This window comes from Ambystoma mexicanum, chromosome 1p (assembly GCF_040938575.1).
Source record: "Ambystoma mexicanum isolate Mex_15411 chromosome 1p, UKY_AmexF1_1, whole genome shotgun sequence".
NCBI lineage: Eukaryota > Metazoa > Chordata > Amphibia > Caudata > Ambystomatidae > Ambystoma > Ambystoma mexicanum.
The window spans coordinates 1,298,236,559-1,298,253,626 of NC_090921.1; the positions used below are offsets into that span (position 1 = coordinate 1,298,236,559).

Consider the following 17,068-nt stretch of genomic DNA (forward strand, 5'->3'; position numbering starts at 1 on the left):
AAGGACTTTGGGTGGAGTACTTGTTCTGTTGACACAATAGACACGACTGTACATATCTCTGTGTATCGGCCTTTATGTTTGGCCAATGAAAAGAACGTTTGAGCAGTTCCAGCGTACCTCTTATCCCTCGATGTCCGGCAGTCTTGGAATCGTGACACCACCAGAGAACCTGTTGGCGATGTTTCTGAGTAGGCAGAAACAACCTCCCATGTATGAAATATAGTCCATCCTTAACACAAACCGGCAGCCTGTTAATGTCCAAAGAAGACACATCCTGGGAGGCTTCTCTTACCTCCTGCATAAAGGAGGTCACAGTTGAGATTATATGCGTATGCGGGAACATCAACTCCCTTCTGTAGGTAGGGCTCGAGTCATCCCTGTGGGACAAGGCGTCCGCAATCTGGTTCTGGGTACCCGGTATGTAGGTAATGGAGAAATGGAACTGGGCAAAGAAGTGTGCCCATCTGGCTTGTCTGGTGTTGAAGCATTCCTGCTGTTTGAGGACTTGTAGGTTCTTATGGTCGGTACGTATCTGGAAGGAGTGAAGGCTTCCTTGAAGCAGATGTCTCCACTCGAGGCAATCCAACTTCATGGCCAGGAGCTCCCTCTCGATGACTGAATAATTCCGTTGGCTTGTGGTTAAAGTCTTCAAATAATAAGCCACTGGGTGTTCGCGGCCTTGGTCTGATTGGAGAAGAACAGCTCCTATGGCTGCTGCTGAGGCATCAGTCTCCAGGATGAACGGCTTCAGTTGATCAGGCTGTTTAAGAATGGGTGCTGAACAGAAACGTTGTTTCAGGCAAAGAAAACTGTTCTCTGCGGCACTTGACCAAACGAAGGGTTCGGAAGTTTTCTTCAATAAGGAGGTGATTGGGAGAGTAGTTGAGAAAACTCTGGAATGAACTTCCTGTAAAAGTTTGCCAGTCCCAAAAACCGTTGGATCACCTTGACGGAGGTGGGTGATGGCCAACCTAGGATGGCTTCGACTTTTTTGGGATCCATGGTAATCCCCTGTTCAGAGATGATGAATCCCAGGTAGGACAAAGAAGACTGGGAAAAAATACATTTCTCCGGCTTAACAAGAAGACGGTGTTGTCGTAGTCTGCGTAGTACCTCTTCACCTGGGGAAACATGTTCCTCCTGCTTGCGGGAGTAGACCAGGATGTCATCTAAGTAGACCACGGTATTCTGACCCAACAGATCTGAAAACAAATGATCCATGAATCTTTGGAAGATCGAAGGCGCGTTCACCAGGCCAAAGGGCATGACGTGGTATTCATACAGGCCGTAGCGAGTGCGAAAGGCAGTTTTCCATTCATCTCCCGTCCTTATCCGGAGTAAATGGTAGGCATTGCGGAGATCGAGCTTGGTAAATATTACCGAGCCCTGAACAGCTTCCAGGATCTCGGAAATTATGGGCATGGGGTACCGATCCTTGATGGTAACTTTGTTTAGACCCCGATAGTCGATGCACGGTCTCAACTCCTTGCTGTCTCGCTTGGGTATGAAAAACAATGAGGCTCCGGCAGGTGACTTGGAAGAACGGATAAGTCTGTTAGCAAGATTGTCGTCGAGGTAGCGCCTGAGTACAGCCTTTTCTGATAGTGAGAGAGGATACATCCTTCCAAAAGGAACCAAGGCCTGGGGAACTAGGTCAATACCACAGTCTTCTGGTCTATGTGGTGGGAGTTCAAGGGGGACCTGTTCCTGAAATACTTCAGCAAAGTTCGAGAAACAACTCGGTATACAATGAATAGAGCTCTGGTCCGTGGCACTTACCGTCTTAACGGTTTCATGCTGGGGTTCTGGTAGGCATTCCTTCTGCAATGTTTGGAATGAAAACTCAACAGATTGTTAGTCCAATCCACTCTTGGATTGTGCTTCCGAAGCCAACCGATACCTAAGATGACCGGAAAATGTGCAGCATGAATTATATCGAACAGGATCTCCTCCTTGTGTTGTTGTATCGACAATAGTGCTGCTTCCGTGGTATGGGTGAAAAGACCGGAGCATAGGGGTGTTCCGTCCACCCCTTCAACCTTTTGATCCTCTTTCTTAGCGATTCTAAGTAGACCCACCTTATTGGCCCATAAGGTGTCCAGAAAGTTACCTGCCACGCCACAATCAAGTAAGGCTTGAGTGTCAACCACTTTGTCTCTGAAACGGAGTTTGACTCCTACAACCATTAGGCGCATATCTTCAGAAGGAGTTTCGGAGGTGACTGAGAGTGTAGTGTAGGAACAAGGAAGCGCCCCTCGGTAGTCCGTCCCACAAGCTACCGAGGGCGTTCGTTTCCCGACCTTCTAGGGGGCAAATCAGGGCAATCCCTCAACAGGTGGGCAGCTGAACCACAAAACAGACAACGGTTTTCATCCCGTCTCTTCTTCTTTTCTTCAGCGGTTAAGGGGGACCTTGTGGTGTCGATTTGCATGGGTTCATCTCGGGCAGTCCGGGTTGCAGATGAGGAGGCAGAAGTGTGAGATTCCTGGAATGGGGTTGTGGTACAGCTTTTCTTCCTTTCATTTCTTCTCTCGGTTAAACGGAAATCAATCCGTAATACAGCTGCTAGTAGATCCGAGAAGGTGTCCGGACGAGGAATCCTGGCTAACTCGTCCTTTAATTCCTCCCGCAAACCCCTGCGGAAGATCGTGTACTGCGCTTGTTCTTGCCAACCGGCTTCCGTAGCCAATTTCTTAAATGTGGATATGTAGGAAAGCAGGTCAGAGGTACCTTGCCGCACATCCAGCAAGTCTTCACTGGCAATATAGGCACACTCGGTCCTTAGGAAGGTTTGCTTCAGGAGGTCTTTGAAGGCGGCAAAGTCCCGTAGGACTGGGTCTAACTGGGATACCAACAGGGTTGCCCATGGCAAGGCATTCCCAGTTAAATGGGTGATCATGAACCCCACCTTGGCATGATCTGTAGAAAATGCATTGGGTCTGAAGGTGAAGTGTATATTACAGGCTTCAAGGAATTCCTTTACCTTTCTCTCCGTGCCATCGAAATTCCTTGACACCAAAGGTAAGGGGGGTAAATCTGTAGATTGTTGTTCTATGGCAGCCACTCTCTGCTGCAGTGCTGCATTGTCGGTCTTGAGTGTCTGGTCCTCAACATTGAGGTTTGTACGGCTGCCACTAACTCCTGCAACTGCTGTGGCGTGGCCATAATCTCTTTCTTCGGGCGTTGCAAGCTATCAAGGACTGTGGACGGTCCTATAGGAATGGCCACTGGGTCAGCGATATCCTCCTCGCCACTTGATAAACAGAGCTCCCCCAAAGTACCTTCCTCCTCCTCACCTGAAGAAGACGAATAGTTGAGCTTCTTCCGTCTAGGGTGTCGCACTTGAGTCTTCTTTTTGGAGAGCAGATACGGTCTGCCGCGAAAGGAAGCCACTGTGACCCTTTACAGGGAAAACCACGGTGGCCCCTCTACGCGACAGCCAATAGTATGAGGGAAAAAGCCACAGGCACAAAAAACCCTCGATGCCGATGTAACTGGACAGTGGAAGACGGTCCGTAGCGAAGTCCAAGCCGGGAAGAAAACAGAATCCGGAGGAGAATAACAATGGAAGAGAGAGGAATGAAGGCGAGCAGCAACAGTAAACAGATGTGGAAGGAGCGAAAAAACAAAGGGAGAACCAGGAGGAAACCAGCCGAAGGAAGGCAGGTAAGACGGGAACAAGGGAGGAAAAAAGGGGGACTGGAAGGGAACAATGAGGGGCGAACAGGTCGTAGGGAAGTAGAACTGGGAGCGCAATAGCAACACGGGAAAGCACAGTTGCAATGCGCTGAGCCGGTGAGAAGTGAATAGTGATATACTCAGGCGGCGGCCATGATGGAAAAGACTAGACCGCGGATATCGTTTCCGAGAAAACGTGGCAGAACAGTCTAATGGCGTCGGAGTCTCCATCGCCGCCAAAGTCGCCAAGCGCCTGTGTTCGTGACAGTGGCTTTCTTCGAAATAGGAATAATAGATGCGCGCTTAAATGATATAGGAAAAGTGGAAATGAAAAGACAGATATTGAAAAAGGAGACAAGATAGGGTACAACAAAAGGATAAACCTTAGGAATTAACACAGAGGGAATAGGGTCAGTAGGGGAAGCAGTAGGGTGAGCTTTAACTAGCAAAAGGGAAACATCAGAGTTAGAAACAGGAGCAAAGTGAGTAATAGAGGCAGAAGGAGTAGGAACTGGAGAGAGAGAGGACCTTTGGGGTGACTTAGATGCTTCGATGTCCTGACAAAGAGACAGAACTTTTGAGATAAAGAAGTGAGCAAAATCGGAGGCAGAAAGAGTAGAATTAGCAGAATGATCAATAGTAGGAGGAGAGAGAAGACGGGCAAAAGTTTGAAAAAGACACCTAGGGTGAGTAGACTGAGTTTGTAAAAGATCAGAAAAATAAAGACGCTTAGCAGAAAGTAAACAGTCATCATAAAGAGCATGATAAGAGAAATAAGAGGAGCGATCAGGCGTGAATTTGGTCTTGAGCCAACGCCTTACGAAGCGACGAAGAAGACGGCGCATGGAATGCAAGTGGAGGGGAGAGCCAATGTTGAGAAGGTTTACGAGTAGAACAGATAGTTAATAGAGGATAGAGTTGATCAAGGGAAGTGGTAAGGGATGAGGAAATAGAGGAAGCAGCCTCATCAGTATTAAGAGCTGAGAAAGGGAGAGGAGAGGAAAGAGCAGAGGTACAAACAGTATTTAAGAGTGAAGAATTTAAATCACATAGATCATGTAGATCACGTAGAGAAAAAGTGAGCCAAGAGAGAGAGAGGAAGAACGAGCAGCGGCTAGGGGGAATAATGCAATAGAAAGTATATAGTGATCAGAAAGATAAACAGGAAGTGATGGCACAGGAGAGGCAGTAAAGATTGACATAAAGATCAAATCCAGAGAGGAGCCAGAGGTGGGTGATGGGGTGGTAGAGAGAGGTAGAAGAATAGAGAATCAAGAACAGAGAGAAAAGGAGTAGTAGAGTGTGTGGACGACAGATGGAGATTAAAGTCCCCTAAGAGTACGGCTGGTGTAGGAGTAGGTAGAACGCGAGACAAGAGATGGTCAATGTCTTCACAAAAGGAACCAATAACAGCAGCAGGATGATAGACAATAATAAAAGAAATAGAGAAGGGTTTTGAAAAGATTTTATGGATGAATTGAAACGAAGAATAAGTCAGAAGAACAAGAGGAGAACAGATAGTAGAAAAGGAGGAGCAGTAGAGTATGCCGCTGCCCCCTCCATGGGTAGGGGTTCCAGGAACATGGCAGAAGGAAGTCGAAGGCGTGGTCAATGAGGCAGCAACTATAGCGTCATAAGGCAGAATCCATGTTTATGTAATGCACAGCAAGTGTATGTTCAGTCTTAGAAATAGATCCAACCCTGCAGCAGATGTATTACACAAGGACCTGGCATTCCAAACACCTAGGTCGATGGCTGCGGAGTTTACAGAGTTCAGAGGGTAAATGAGATAGCTGAGAGTATGTGCCCAGGTAGAATGTGCAGCAAAGTGATAGTATTCCGGAGGCATAGGGTTAATAACAGCAACAAGCGTGTATGTGCTCTCTACAAAGATTGTGGTCACTTGCTCAATGAAGTAAAACGGCTGCAAAATAAAGTGAGCAGGTACCACTACGCCTGTTGAGGTAACCATGCCATTAATACCTTATTACTGAAGGAAATATACAGTAAGAGACTTTAAGGTGTCCAGTGTATGTTTTATAAATATAGGGTTCCGTAATACTTCCAATGCCTGACTTTTGTTGGTGTTTGCATGTTAACCCTTACAATACCTGAACTACTTTGCCTCGAGTGCAATAGAAAGAGAGAGGGAGAGGGAGGACAGCGGAAAAGAGACAGTGACCGAGAGAAAAAAGGAGAGCTAGGTGGAAGGAAGAAAGAGATGCATAGCTACAGATGGAAATAGAGAGAAAAAAAGCGAGTGATCGGTTAGCATATGGGGCGGCATTACAGAAATTTTGCACCGTTTCAAGAGCAATTAAAACTAGGGCAAAAACGTCAATGCATGTTTGCACCAAGGCAATGTTTCCCTTAGTCCTAGTCGTTTGTGATGCATTGAAACATGCATTGAAAGAATATGTTTTTTGCACTTGGGCAATGTTGCCCGTGGTGCTAATTGAATTTGCAAATTTTCACATATATATGTAGATCGATAAAGGGTGAGAAATGACTAGGCCCAAAAGAGGGGTAGACAAGAGTGGTAAAATAGGGATAGGGATAGATCATCTGAATATAGGGAATAGGATGCAGTGTTAACAGTGATCCAGTGAGAGGAATTATCGTGAAAAGAACAGTGATCAAAAAGTTCTGTAATATAACATTGTGCTTAGCTGTGCAAATGAGGGTTGCCTTTCTGTGCTATTCAGCTCTAGTGATGAATTGAGGCAGCTGGCGTATACCGCTTGTCAGAGATGTGTGCGTGTTTTTATGTGAGCCACATATTAACCTTTTTTTGCAAAGTCAATGGTGTAATTTACCACCAAGTGTAGAAAGGAAATGTACCCCAACAATTTCCGACTGTTGTGATTACTTCACTGCGTCATTAAGGGACGTACGCTAAGGCCCGTGTGCGCAGTGTCTAGAAGCGCGGCAAGATCCAGGAGTGCATTGGGTGTTTGTGCATGTGTCTGGGGCGGGGGCTGCAAGGGTGAGTGCAAACGTTGCCTGTTGGGGTTTCCTGTGGTGCCAACATGTGGCTCTTGCAATGCACTGAGCAAATGGCTGCCCCTTCCTTTCCTGGGATCGAAAGCCCAGAACAGCTGGAGGTGCCCCTCTGTTCCAGACGCGGTGCTAAAATAGACCCTGGGCTGACCTCTGCAGGGTGTGGAGAGGAAGGGAAGGGGGGTTGGGGGGGGGGGGGATTTGGCAGATGCTGGCGCAGGTGCCAGGTGCGATATCACCTGTCCTGCCTTGTCCCCCGTTCCCTCCCCTAGCGCTTTGCACAGGGTGACATGGAAACGGGTGGGGTGTGATCCAGCACCTTGCACAGGGTGCGAGCACCCTCCACACGCCCCCCCCCCCCACCTCCCTTAGGTTCAGGGAGTCCTCTATCTGGGCCGCACGTTATTTTTAGAGGCTGTGCACTGCGGGGTTTTGGGACAGCACTGGCCAGCGCCCTTTAGTGAGTTATGGACAGTGGACAGAGGGAAGGGAGGGCGACAGGGGGGGGGCAGAGGGAGGGAAGGAGCTGAGCTCGAGCAGCGGAGGAGTATTTTTATTTTTGCATGGAACTGTGAGCCGGTGCACTTCGGCGAACTTGATACCTTGAGACCCAGGAACCCACACGACTGCAAGACACCCAGGAGCCTGCACTAAGATCAAGGGGGCTGCACGGACAAGAGTGAAAATCTCAGAACAGGGGGAGAAAAGAGGGGGATCCCACCTGGAGAGATACCGAGATAATGGGGAATGGCAAGAGGGTGAAAGGGAGATGAAAATGGACAAAATCAAGGTCTCTTGAATGGACCAAATACTCTATATGAAGAGGAAACACAGACTCGGTGATCGAGTGTACCCCAAGGAATACTGAAGAAAGGTAGGACGGCTCTAAACATAAAGATAAGGACATAGCTTAGAGAAGACCCACACACTGATGAACTTGACCGAGTGAGAAAGTCAAGTGCCTGGCGAAGAAAGTGAAAAGAACAAACAGGAGCGCTGTGGCGGGAAGTGGAGGGGATTGTGGCGGGGTGTGTGTGTGTGTGTGCGCAAGCTCAAGAAAATTGCAGACTGGTGGGCAGAACCGGCCCGCAAACCTGGAAAAAAGATTATGACACTTTTGCCCACGCTGTGACTGTCCTGAGCAGCCCAGCCCGCCATGTCATCCACAGCCCTGGACAACTGCACCAGCGGGATGGAGATAGTGGAGACCAACTCGCTTCCGCTGGAGGAGCAGGAGAACAGCACCCAACCTCCACCCGAAGAGGTGGCAGTAGAAGAAGGGGAGAAGCGGTACGAGCTGTGCGCTCTAAAGGACTGCTGTGAGCGAGTTGTGATCAATGTATCAGGCTTGAAGTTTGAGACCCAGGTCAGAACCCTTGGACGCTACCCAGACACCCTACTTGGTGACCCACGGAGACGACTCCGCTTCTACGACCCGATGAGGAATGAGTTCTTCTTTGATCGGAACCGACCCTGCTTTGATTCCATCCTATACTATTACCAGTCGGGAGGCCGTCTAAGGCGGCCGGCTAACGTGCCCTTGGATGTCTTCATTGAGGAGCTGAAGTTCTACCAGCTCGGGGACGAGGTCCTCGCCAAGTTCCGGGAAGATGAGGGTTTCGTGAAGGAAGAGGTGCGGCTGCTGCCTGAGCGGGAGTTCATGAAGCAGGTCTGGCTGCTGTTCGAGCACCCAGACAGTTCCTCGGCCGCTCGTATTATAGCCATCATCTCTGTCATGGTCATCCTCATCTCCATTGTCATCTTCTGCCTGGAGACGCTGCCAGACTTCAGGGATGATCGAGACCTCTCTTTGCCAGTAAGTCATCTGTCTGTTCCTCCTCCTCTCTCCTAACAAGCAGTAGAAAAACACATAGTGGTTTAGGAACACAGGAAGGGGATGGGGTTGTATGTATCCATGTAAACTATTTACTATTACAACAGTAGACTCCTGGAATCGACCGATAGGTAAGGATTCTAGTGGCTCATCACCGGAAGGCTTTATACTTCATATTTATGACATCATTTGTGTGTCACTATCATGATCATTTGCTTAAAGAAGCAAGGGTTGAACAGGAGCGTAATCGTGGCCAATGTCCAACTGCACATTTTTCATGTTATTTTCTCCCCAGTGAAAGCACGTATGTAAATGCAATGCGTAATGGAAAAGGGCGAATCTAGCTATTGTAGGCAACGTTGTGTTAACTTGTCACGCCATAGTTACCCAAAGCATTCGGACGCCGAGCGGCTACATGATTGGCTATCTACGGCATAGTTGATATCTGCATTGGTTCTATGGTGGTACGGATACTAGATATTCCTAGCCTGCGGCAAAATGTCTGCATTGGGATGGACTTGTCATTTTCTTGAGACTCAACAATCAGGCCCCAAGGAGAACCCTCACAACCTGTCTTCTCAAGCAATCATTCTTTCAATGACCAGCAAAGAAAGACCAGCCATTTCCTTGGCCAGTGTGACTTGAATAGACTACCACATGTCATAGTTGTAAAACGGTCTCAGTTACAGCGTGACATTAGCCCACGCGCTTTTGCAAGCATGTGACTGAAGAATGGTGAAATCAGCTGGCTTTGCCGGGTTGTACCCACCTGCCAGGCACCAGTTTTAACCATGACAATAAAACTCTGGTGGTTTAAAATAATCGAGGGTTGCCATAGGTCTTGGAAGAGGCTTTTGCAAACTTACTTAATGCGTGTAGGTTGCTGGTAGAGCCCTCAACGTTGCCTTCAGTTGGTTGCAAAGTGCAACGTGGCTGTAGAAGAAAGGGAAGCGTGTGGGATGGGAGACGGGAAAAGGGGGATGTTAAAGTACTGGGTAGTTTAGAAAATGTGAGCTGGAGGCTACTGAGGGACGTGTTGTTCTCTTTTTAGTTATACTCCATCTACCAAGTCAGAAACAGCCCTTAGTTTGGATAGCCCGTGAAAGGGTGGATCGGCCTGGGTAGCTTCTATGTTCAGGAAGTCACAATGGCAGGTACTCCAATCCCGGAAGCCATGGCTGGGTGATCGTGTTGGCTGCCTAATGTGGAACGGCCACATCTGGGAGGCTCTGGGATGTTCCATTGACCGGACACAGAACATTCCTAACTCTATTTTCACAGAACTCGTGCATTTGGAGCATGCTAAGTACGAAACCGCTTCAGAATACAGGAGCCGTGGCATGTTGTTGTGTGAAAGCACGGTTCCCTCACTTTTAGGATACCAGAACTCATCCTCTTCAGGCATGCGGCGTGTTCTCCACCTCGCAAGACCTCTGTTTCCGAAGATACTGCAAGTCTTCCACCGCTGGAGATGCTGCAAACCCCCAAGTCGCAAAGGTGCTGCAAGTCCTACTTTTCTTTGGACACTGCATGACCTTCATATCGAGGGACGGGGCAAGGTCTCTAGTTCTAAAGGCGCTGCAAGGCTTCCACCCATTGTGATGCTATGGGCCCTCCATGCCTGAAAGCTGTGCTAGTTCTCCATTCTTCCTTTTCTGGTTTTGTTGTTGTCATCCAACTCCTCTGGGATACTCTGGGTCCTTCACTCCCAGAACACTTGGTCCATCCCTTCAAGGATTCTTCCACTTTTCTGCTTTTAATAATGGCCTTTCATTTTCAGGAGTCTAAAGGTTCTTCATCCCCGGGATGCACACGTCGGGTACTTCACTTCCAGAATGCAGCAGGGTCACTTTGGATATTGCACTTTCAAGGCGCTGTGGGTATTTTGCCTCCAGATGTCATGAATCCTGCAACTTCAGGGTACCAGAAAGTTTTCACTTGTAGAACCCTTCATTTTCCTGGATACTGCAGATTCTTCACCTGCACTGTGCTGTGGATGCTCACCCTCCAGAATACTGTGGCATCTTTTTCAGGTCTCTTTGAATTCTTCACTTCCAGGGCAATACGAATCCTACACTTTTAGGAATGTAAAAATCTTTCCCTTCCTGGACGCTGTATTCCTTCCTTTGCAGGACTTTGCCGGTTCTTCGTGTCCAGGGCGATGTGGTCCATTCCTGCCAGGGCATCTGAGATGTTTACTTCCTGAATGTAATGGTCATTCTCTTACAGTGTACTAAAGACCATTCACTGTTAGGACTCCGCCAATCATTCAATTCTGGCACCGATCTATTCCTCCAATTCTGGCAGCATGGATCATCTATTTCTGCGATTTCACCAATCTGAATCTTCTCGGGTGCCCCTCTTACTCCAATCCAACAGTCCATGCACACTAAGGACCATTCACTTCCAGGATTCTCTTTGGTCTTTCACTTTCAGGACATTCTTGGTGCTTCCTGTAAAGGACACTGGAGGTTATTCACCTCTTGCACACTGTGGATCCATTACTTTCAGGATGCTTCTGGTCATTTAATTTCAGGACACATTGTGTTTTTCACTTCTATGACACAGGTGCTTACTCAGTTCTAAGATCTTGTGGGTGCTACACTTCCAAAAGACCAGAGGTTATTTACTTCCAGATGGTTGTCATTTGGTCACTTCTAAAACACAGGATTCCCCCATGTACAAGATTCTATGGATCCTCAACTTCCATGGCACTGTAACCCTGCCACCTCTAGCAAATCATGGGGCACTGTGCCTCAAGGGAACGGTTAGGCCTTCAGGTCCAAGACCTCAGGGGTTCTTCATGTCAAGAATGCTGGAGATTATTTACCGTCAGGACACAATGTGTCTCAGACATGTGGAAGGCCAAATGGTCTTCAATTTTAGGATGCAATGAGTCATGCTCTTTCAGGATACTCTTGATCCCCCATTTATGCTCTGCTATGGCTCCATCCCTTAGCAGGAACTCTGGTTCATTCCCTTCAATGATATTATGAATTTCTCACTTCCAAGACGCAGTAGGATCTTTACTTCCAGCATGCCTCGGCTTTTGCCACCTTGATTACTCTACTGCTAGGATAACATTGACCATTCACTTTAAGAATTCTGGCCATCCTTCACTTGTGGAGTGCCATAGTTGCTTTATTTGTGGAGTCCTTTATTTAGACAACTTTAGCGCTTCTTAAGTTTCAGGAGCTTGAGGTTCTTCTGATTCATCCATATTCGGCGAAGATGGATTCCGTAAATCCATCTCTGCACCAAACCAATGGCCAGCCTGCAACTGGTCTGTGCGTCAAAAACAGAACCATTCAAAGCATGGTTTACGTTCTTTGTTCAGTGTTCGCTGCACAGAGCAGGAAGGGGAGCGATGTGTGGCGAGGAGGAACAGGTAAGGAGAGCATGGGGCTGGGGTGGTGTATTGGGGTTAGGAGGCATGGGACGGGCTTGGTCACAGAGCCTGCGGCATTGAGTGTGCAGCACCCGATTGAGCAGACAAAGTAGAGTGGGGAGCAGTGGGGAGGAGAGAGGAACGCAACTTGTGCACAGGTATCCGGGCCAAACCCTATGGGGCAGGGGAACAGAGGAACATTCTGAGTGATGTGATTGGGTGGAAAGGGCTGTGGGTGAGTTGTTTGCCCGGGGTGGGATTTAGTGGCTGAGAGTTGGTTTCGACAGGTGGAGAGAGTCGAAGAAAGCACATCTGGTTCTTCACTTCATAAACAAATGGCTCTTTCACTTCGAGGTCGACAAGTTCCCAATGTTCATGATGTCATGGGTCCTTCACTTCTAAGGCATGTATGGGTCTTTTATTGCAAGAATGCTGTAAGTCCTTCCCTTCCATGATGTCACAAGTTCTTCGCTTCTAGAACTCTACATTACCATCCCTTTTAGTACACTGAAGTTCTTCATTTACAGGATACCCTGGGTCCTTCAATTCCAGAATACTATGTGGCCATTCATTCCAGGAAGCTGCCGAACCATCAGTTTCAGGATGGGGGTAGCATCCATTTGTAGGACAATGCAGATCCTTTGAAGCGGGCTGGATTGCAGACACACTACATAGCATTCATATCTTTTTATTTTGTTTGGCTGACAGAATCAACCTTTCAAAAATTAATATCATACAAAACATGCTATCATACAATTTCCTCTCGATTCAAGACATTCACATCTATTCTTAAAAGTACATTATTTTGTTGTAACAACAGATAATTTGAACTAGTAAAGAAACAGATAAAAGCTAACTAAAATAGGAAAATGGTCACCATCTATATAGACGACTTGTCACTGATTGCGTTCTTGTGGCAAATGTTAAAATGAAAGTTTGTGATAAAACCACATCAAGAAACTGTACTAGGTTAATTTTGACCAACATTCTAGTAGTGGTAAAGAGGGCTTGCCAGATGAGAAGAGGTACAGTGCACTAGATAATCCGCCATCTGGCCTAGTTTCTTGTGACCAAACATTAGCACAATTAAATCACAATAAGTAGTGCATTTCGCTCGCGTACATACCCAGTCGTATCTGTACATTTTCAGCTTGAAGTTATCTGGGTTCGTTAACAGTTCATCAATTGACAAATCAGCAGAAATAATTATGTTCAACACGTTTTTTTCTCCACATAGTTGGAAATGTGTCCTTTGATGTCAACAGTACTGAGTACAGTTCGAGATTCAATACCCAACATTAATTTCCTAAAAAAGGCACAGATTCTCCAAGCACAGCTAAGGATACAAAGCCGAATTCAAACCTGATTAAGTCCATCAGTACGCAATTAGGTAGTCTCAAGATGGCCCTCCAAAAACGAGCCTCAAATTTCTCCCATTTTACAGAATTCCACGGCAACATTGCTTCCACATCATATCATCTTTCTCCTAGGTCCAGGGCCTGCAACCTTTGGCTCGTCAGATGTTTTGGCCTACAACTTCCATCAGCCCTAGCGAGTATAGTCCATGTTGAGGAATCATGGGAGCTCTAGTACAGCACCTCTGGAGAGCCGCAGGTTGCAGACCTCTGTCCTGAGTCATCCTTGTTTCTGTGAGCTCAGCAACATCACAGTGGATGGGAGAGTCTCCCCAGCATGCTGAAGTCAGGGGTCTAGAATTCTAAACCTGGCTAACTGACTTGATTGCCTTCTCTGGTGACTCTTTGTGGCACTGGCCTGACAAGCACTTTATTCAAGTTTGGAGACCCATTTCACTCCATGATATCTAGAGAAGATGGTCACAGCAGCAGTCAAAGACACGAGGCTGGGTGCTATCAATCTGTCTTACCAAGTGTTATTGGGCTCAGAAAGTCCTCCTTAGAAGCCAAGCTTATCCTGGATCTTCAGTGCCTTGGTTTTGTTCCAATCCACAGAGCATCTGAGAAGGAAGTGAGAAATCTCACCCATGGATAAAGTGGCAGAGAGGGAATAGGAGGGGTGGTGTTCAAGGTATTGGTAGCCAATATCGAACTAGACAGGGCTTGTGAGTTCCACATCATCAGTGTATGTCTTTGCAAGATGAACATTATTTATTTATTTGTTTAATTCAATGTTTTGTCCTAGCTTGAACTACGCACCGGAACGAGTTACCACAATTCTTCATATAGATATGCATGAAGGGTCCATATTACAAGACACGGCTCTTCTGGGCATGCTTAGTGCAAGGATATCTAAATACAATACATGGAGGATAATGGGTTACAACCATGGTTTAGTATGTAAGGGAGCTTGAATAGGTTTCTATGGCTCATTGCATGCCAATGTTGAAATACCTTGATGGCTGCGAGGGCTTCTGACTCTCTGAATGCAGAGTCAATTTTCAGCGACAGTTCAACTGCAGAGGTCTTGGTGTTGCTGGTTCTAGTTGTTTGTTGGTGTTGCTGATCACTGTTTAGGTTGCAAAAAAGAAAGTAATTCCACATGCAGGTGAAAAGAAACAATTTCAGGAAGTTTCAAATCTAAGGTTTTCAATGCATTCCCTTTTAGTCACACTGGTAACGTTTGGGCCACTTCTTCTGAGACACCTATAACTGGCATAAGAAACTTAGCCAGCAGAAACAGAGATGCTGAATTGGCAACATACTCACATAGGTCAACGAGAAGACAGAGCTTGTAACTCAAAAGACCCCATTCCTCTATAGTACTTCTTTCCTAGAGAAAGTCAAACATACAAAAGGACCCTCTGCCTTCGAATTCGGAGTTCATGCCTCTACCATACACAAAGTCACAGGCGTTGGGGAAGATCATGTACCCAGCCTTTTTGTAAAGCCCAATTCTACCTCTCACAGAGCTGCTGTAAAGCTCCCAATGCATACCATCTGCAAAGTTGCCTCCTTTGCGAAACTCAAAACCGTCAGTAGACAGTCAACAAGTGGACAAAATTCTTGTGAGCCAACCTTCCTCGCACCAAATGCGTAGGGAAGACAGAGCACCAGACCCCACCCCCTACAACAGGTATTGGGAAAGACCTCAAACAATCCTTGCATGGCACTTCCTGCTTAGAGAAACACACATATTTATTTATTTAGTATTATACAGTAGACCTAAGTCAACTTCTACAATACAAATACACCCTGGATCAATCCAGCCACGATAAAATAGATTAAGAAAAGGCCCATTGGCAAGGTAAGATATACACACAATATGTCAAAAGAAAAAATAGGAATAAATGATCTAAAATAGCGAATTCTTGTGTCTTTAAAATGTTCTTGATCAAGGCCCAAAATTGCTTGAAATGATAAATGCAGGCGTCCCTATTGACACTCATAAAAAGGTTCCAATTGCAATCCAACTGACCAGAAGCTAGATTCAAGCCACCAGGCACCAAAAGTCTTTATCTTAGACTAGGTAGGGCCTCACACTCAAATAAAAGATGTTTTCACACTTTCGATCCTCTGCTCCCTGCAAGGTTTATAGTATCATTCTCCCTTTGGTATGTTACGCCAGGCCTCAGTCTGGCGTAACATACCAAAGAGATAGAGTTGCTATCAAGTTAAATTTAATTTTCAAATATTTCCAAACTGAATAATTCCCCAGCTAAGACTGGACGTACTCGGGATACTGAATAAACGTGGCTGAAAGACTTTTGGATGCAAGGTCAACGGCTTGTTCACAGCAGTGCGTAAAAAGGATGCCACAAGCCATGCTTCTCAAACGAGAGGGGCACATCCTTAATACCTCTACCCGGAAACCATTTACTCCATTACTCACATATTTTTCAGATACCAAATATCGTGCTGTTATTATACATACAAATTCTGTTGTCATTATAAGCCCAAGTAGGCTATCACGGGTTGCATTAATAATCTTCCCATATAGGGTAAGACATAATACTTAAAGTACTTAGCCCATATGCTTATCACGTCAAATTCAAGATAAATGTACTCCACTGGAGTGGACTTGGAGAGCAGTAATAACTTCTTCAATGTCATACGCTCCAGTTGTGTTTTTCTAGTTCACTGAGCAAAGCCAATGCCCAGATTTCAGAGGTGTATGGTATATTATTGTATGCTATTGTTTATTTATATAGCGCCTAGACATAGGCAATTGTTTCAAAGCGCTCAAGGAGGTTGGGAACAAGGGGAAAAACAAACAGTTGCTCAGAGCCTTTGAAATTCTGAGACAATAATAGTCTACACAGGCAGAGTAAGTGCATACAAAATACATTTAACAGTTTGGGAGACAGCAAATAGGCCTGATGCTGTAGTTTTAACAGTGCAATTAAGGGGTGAAGACAAGGGAGAACAGAGCGACGATCTTCAGGTGAGGTCCATGCGGATCGAGCATGTGCACAGAGGGACCAGTGAGACTCTGATGCACACCCGGTGGCCAGTCAGCATGCTCTACGGAAGAGGAAGGAGAGAGGGAGAAGACAGAGAACTAGGTTAGCAGGGTAGAGGGAGAGAGAAGGAAGAGGAGAATAGGAAAGTCTTGAGAAGTTTCTGGAATTTAAGGAGATCCAGTTCAAGAGGGGGGGGCAGCAGGGAGGCTATTCTCTAGATGGAGGCATCTGCTGAGGATAAGGATCTCCCTCCAAATCTCTGCTTGGCGAATCGGCTCACTGTGTACAAAATAATAGGCAGGATAGTAGTCAAATAAAGCTTATGAATGATACCAATAGAGTAATCTCTGTAGCAATGTGACATAGACCTGATAGCACCCATGACCTGGGATGTCTTAAGCTGGATCGTTTGCCGATGAAGTTTCCAATTGATAGAAGAATCCACCAAGGCACCCAGGTAAGAGTAGCTTGGTACTATCTCCAACCACTCTCTGCATAACAACCACTTACCTTTGACGTTCTGACAGGCAACTTTGGGGCTGAAGACCATCATTTTTTGATTTCTCAATGCTAATCATGAAGGAATTGTTTGCAGCGTATACCGTAAGTCGATCCAGGGAGTTCTGCTGCCCCTTCGGCGTGCAGTCTAATAATGCCACGTCATCTGCGTAAGCTAACCACTGTATGCCCACATCACACAATTTAGGAGGAAAGGATGCAGGACCAGCTAGTGCTTCACCTAGGTCAGCTAAATAAAGATTACATAAGGCAGGGGCTAAAATGCAGCCTT

General features: G+C 46.4%; 1 protein-coding gene across 1 annotated transcript in view; it reads left to right on the forward strand.

Moving 5' to 3' along the window:
- Nucleotides 1-7,221: 7,221 nt before the first annotated feature.
- The window catches only part of KCNA7 (potassium voltage-gated channel subfamily A member 7), a 326,507-nt gene continuing 316,660 nt past the window's right edge, over nucleotides 7,222-17,068 (forward strand). Inside the window, exon 1 of the mRNA XM_069605813.1 lies at nucleotides 7,222-8,494. Within this exon, the coding sequence (XP_069461914.1) occupies nucleotides 7,835-8,494 (660 nt within the window). The 5' untranslated portion in view covers nucleotides 7,222-7,834. The remainder of the gene's footprint in view (nucleotides 8,495-17,068) is intronic.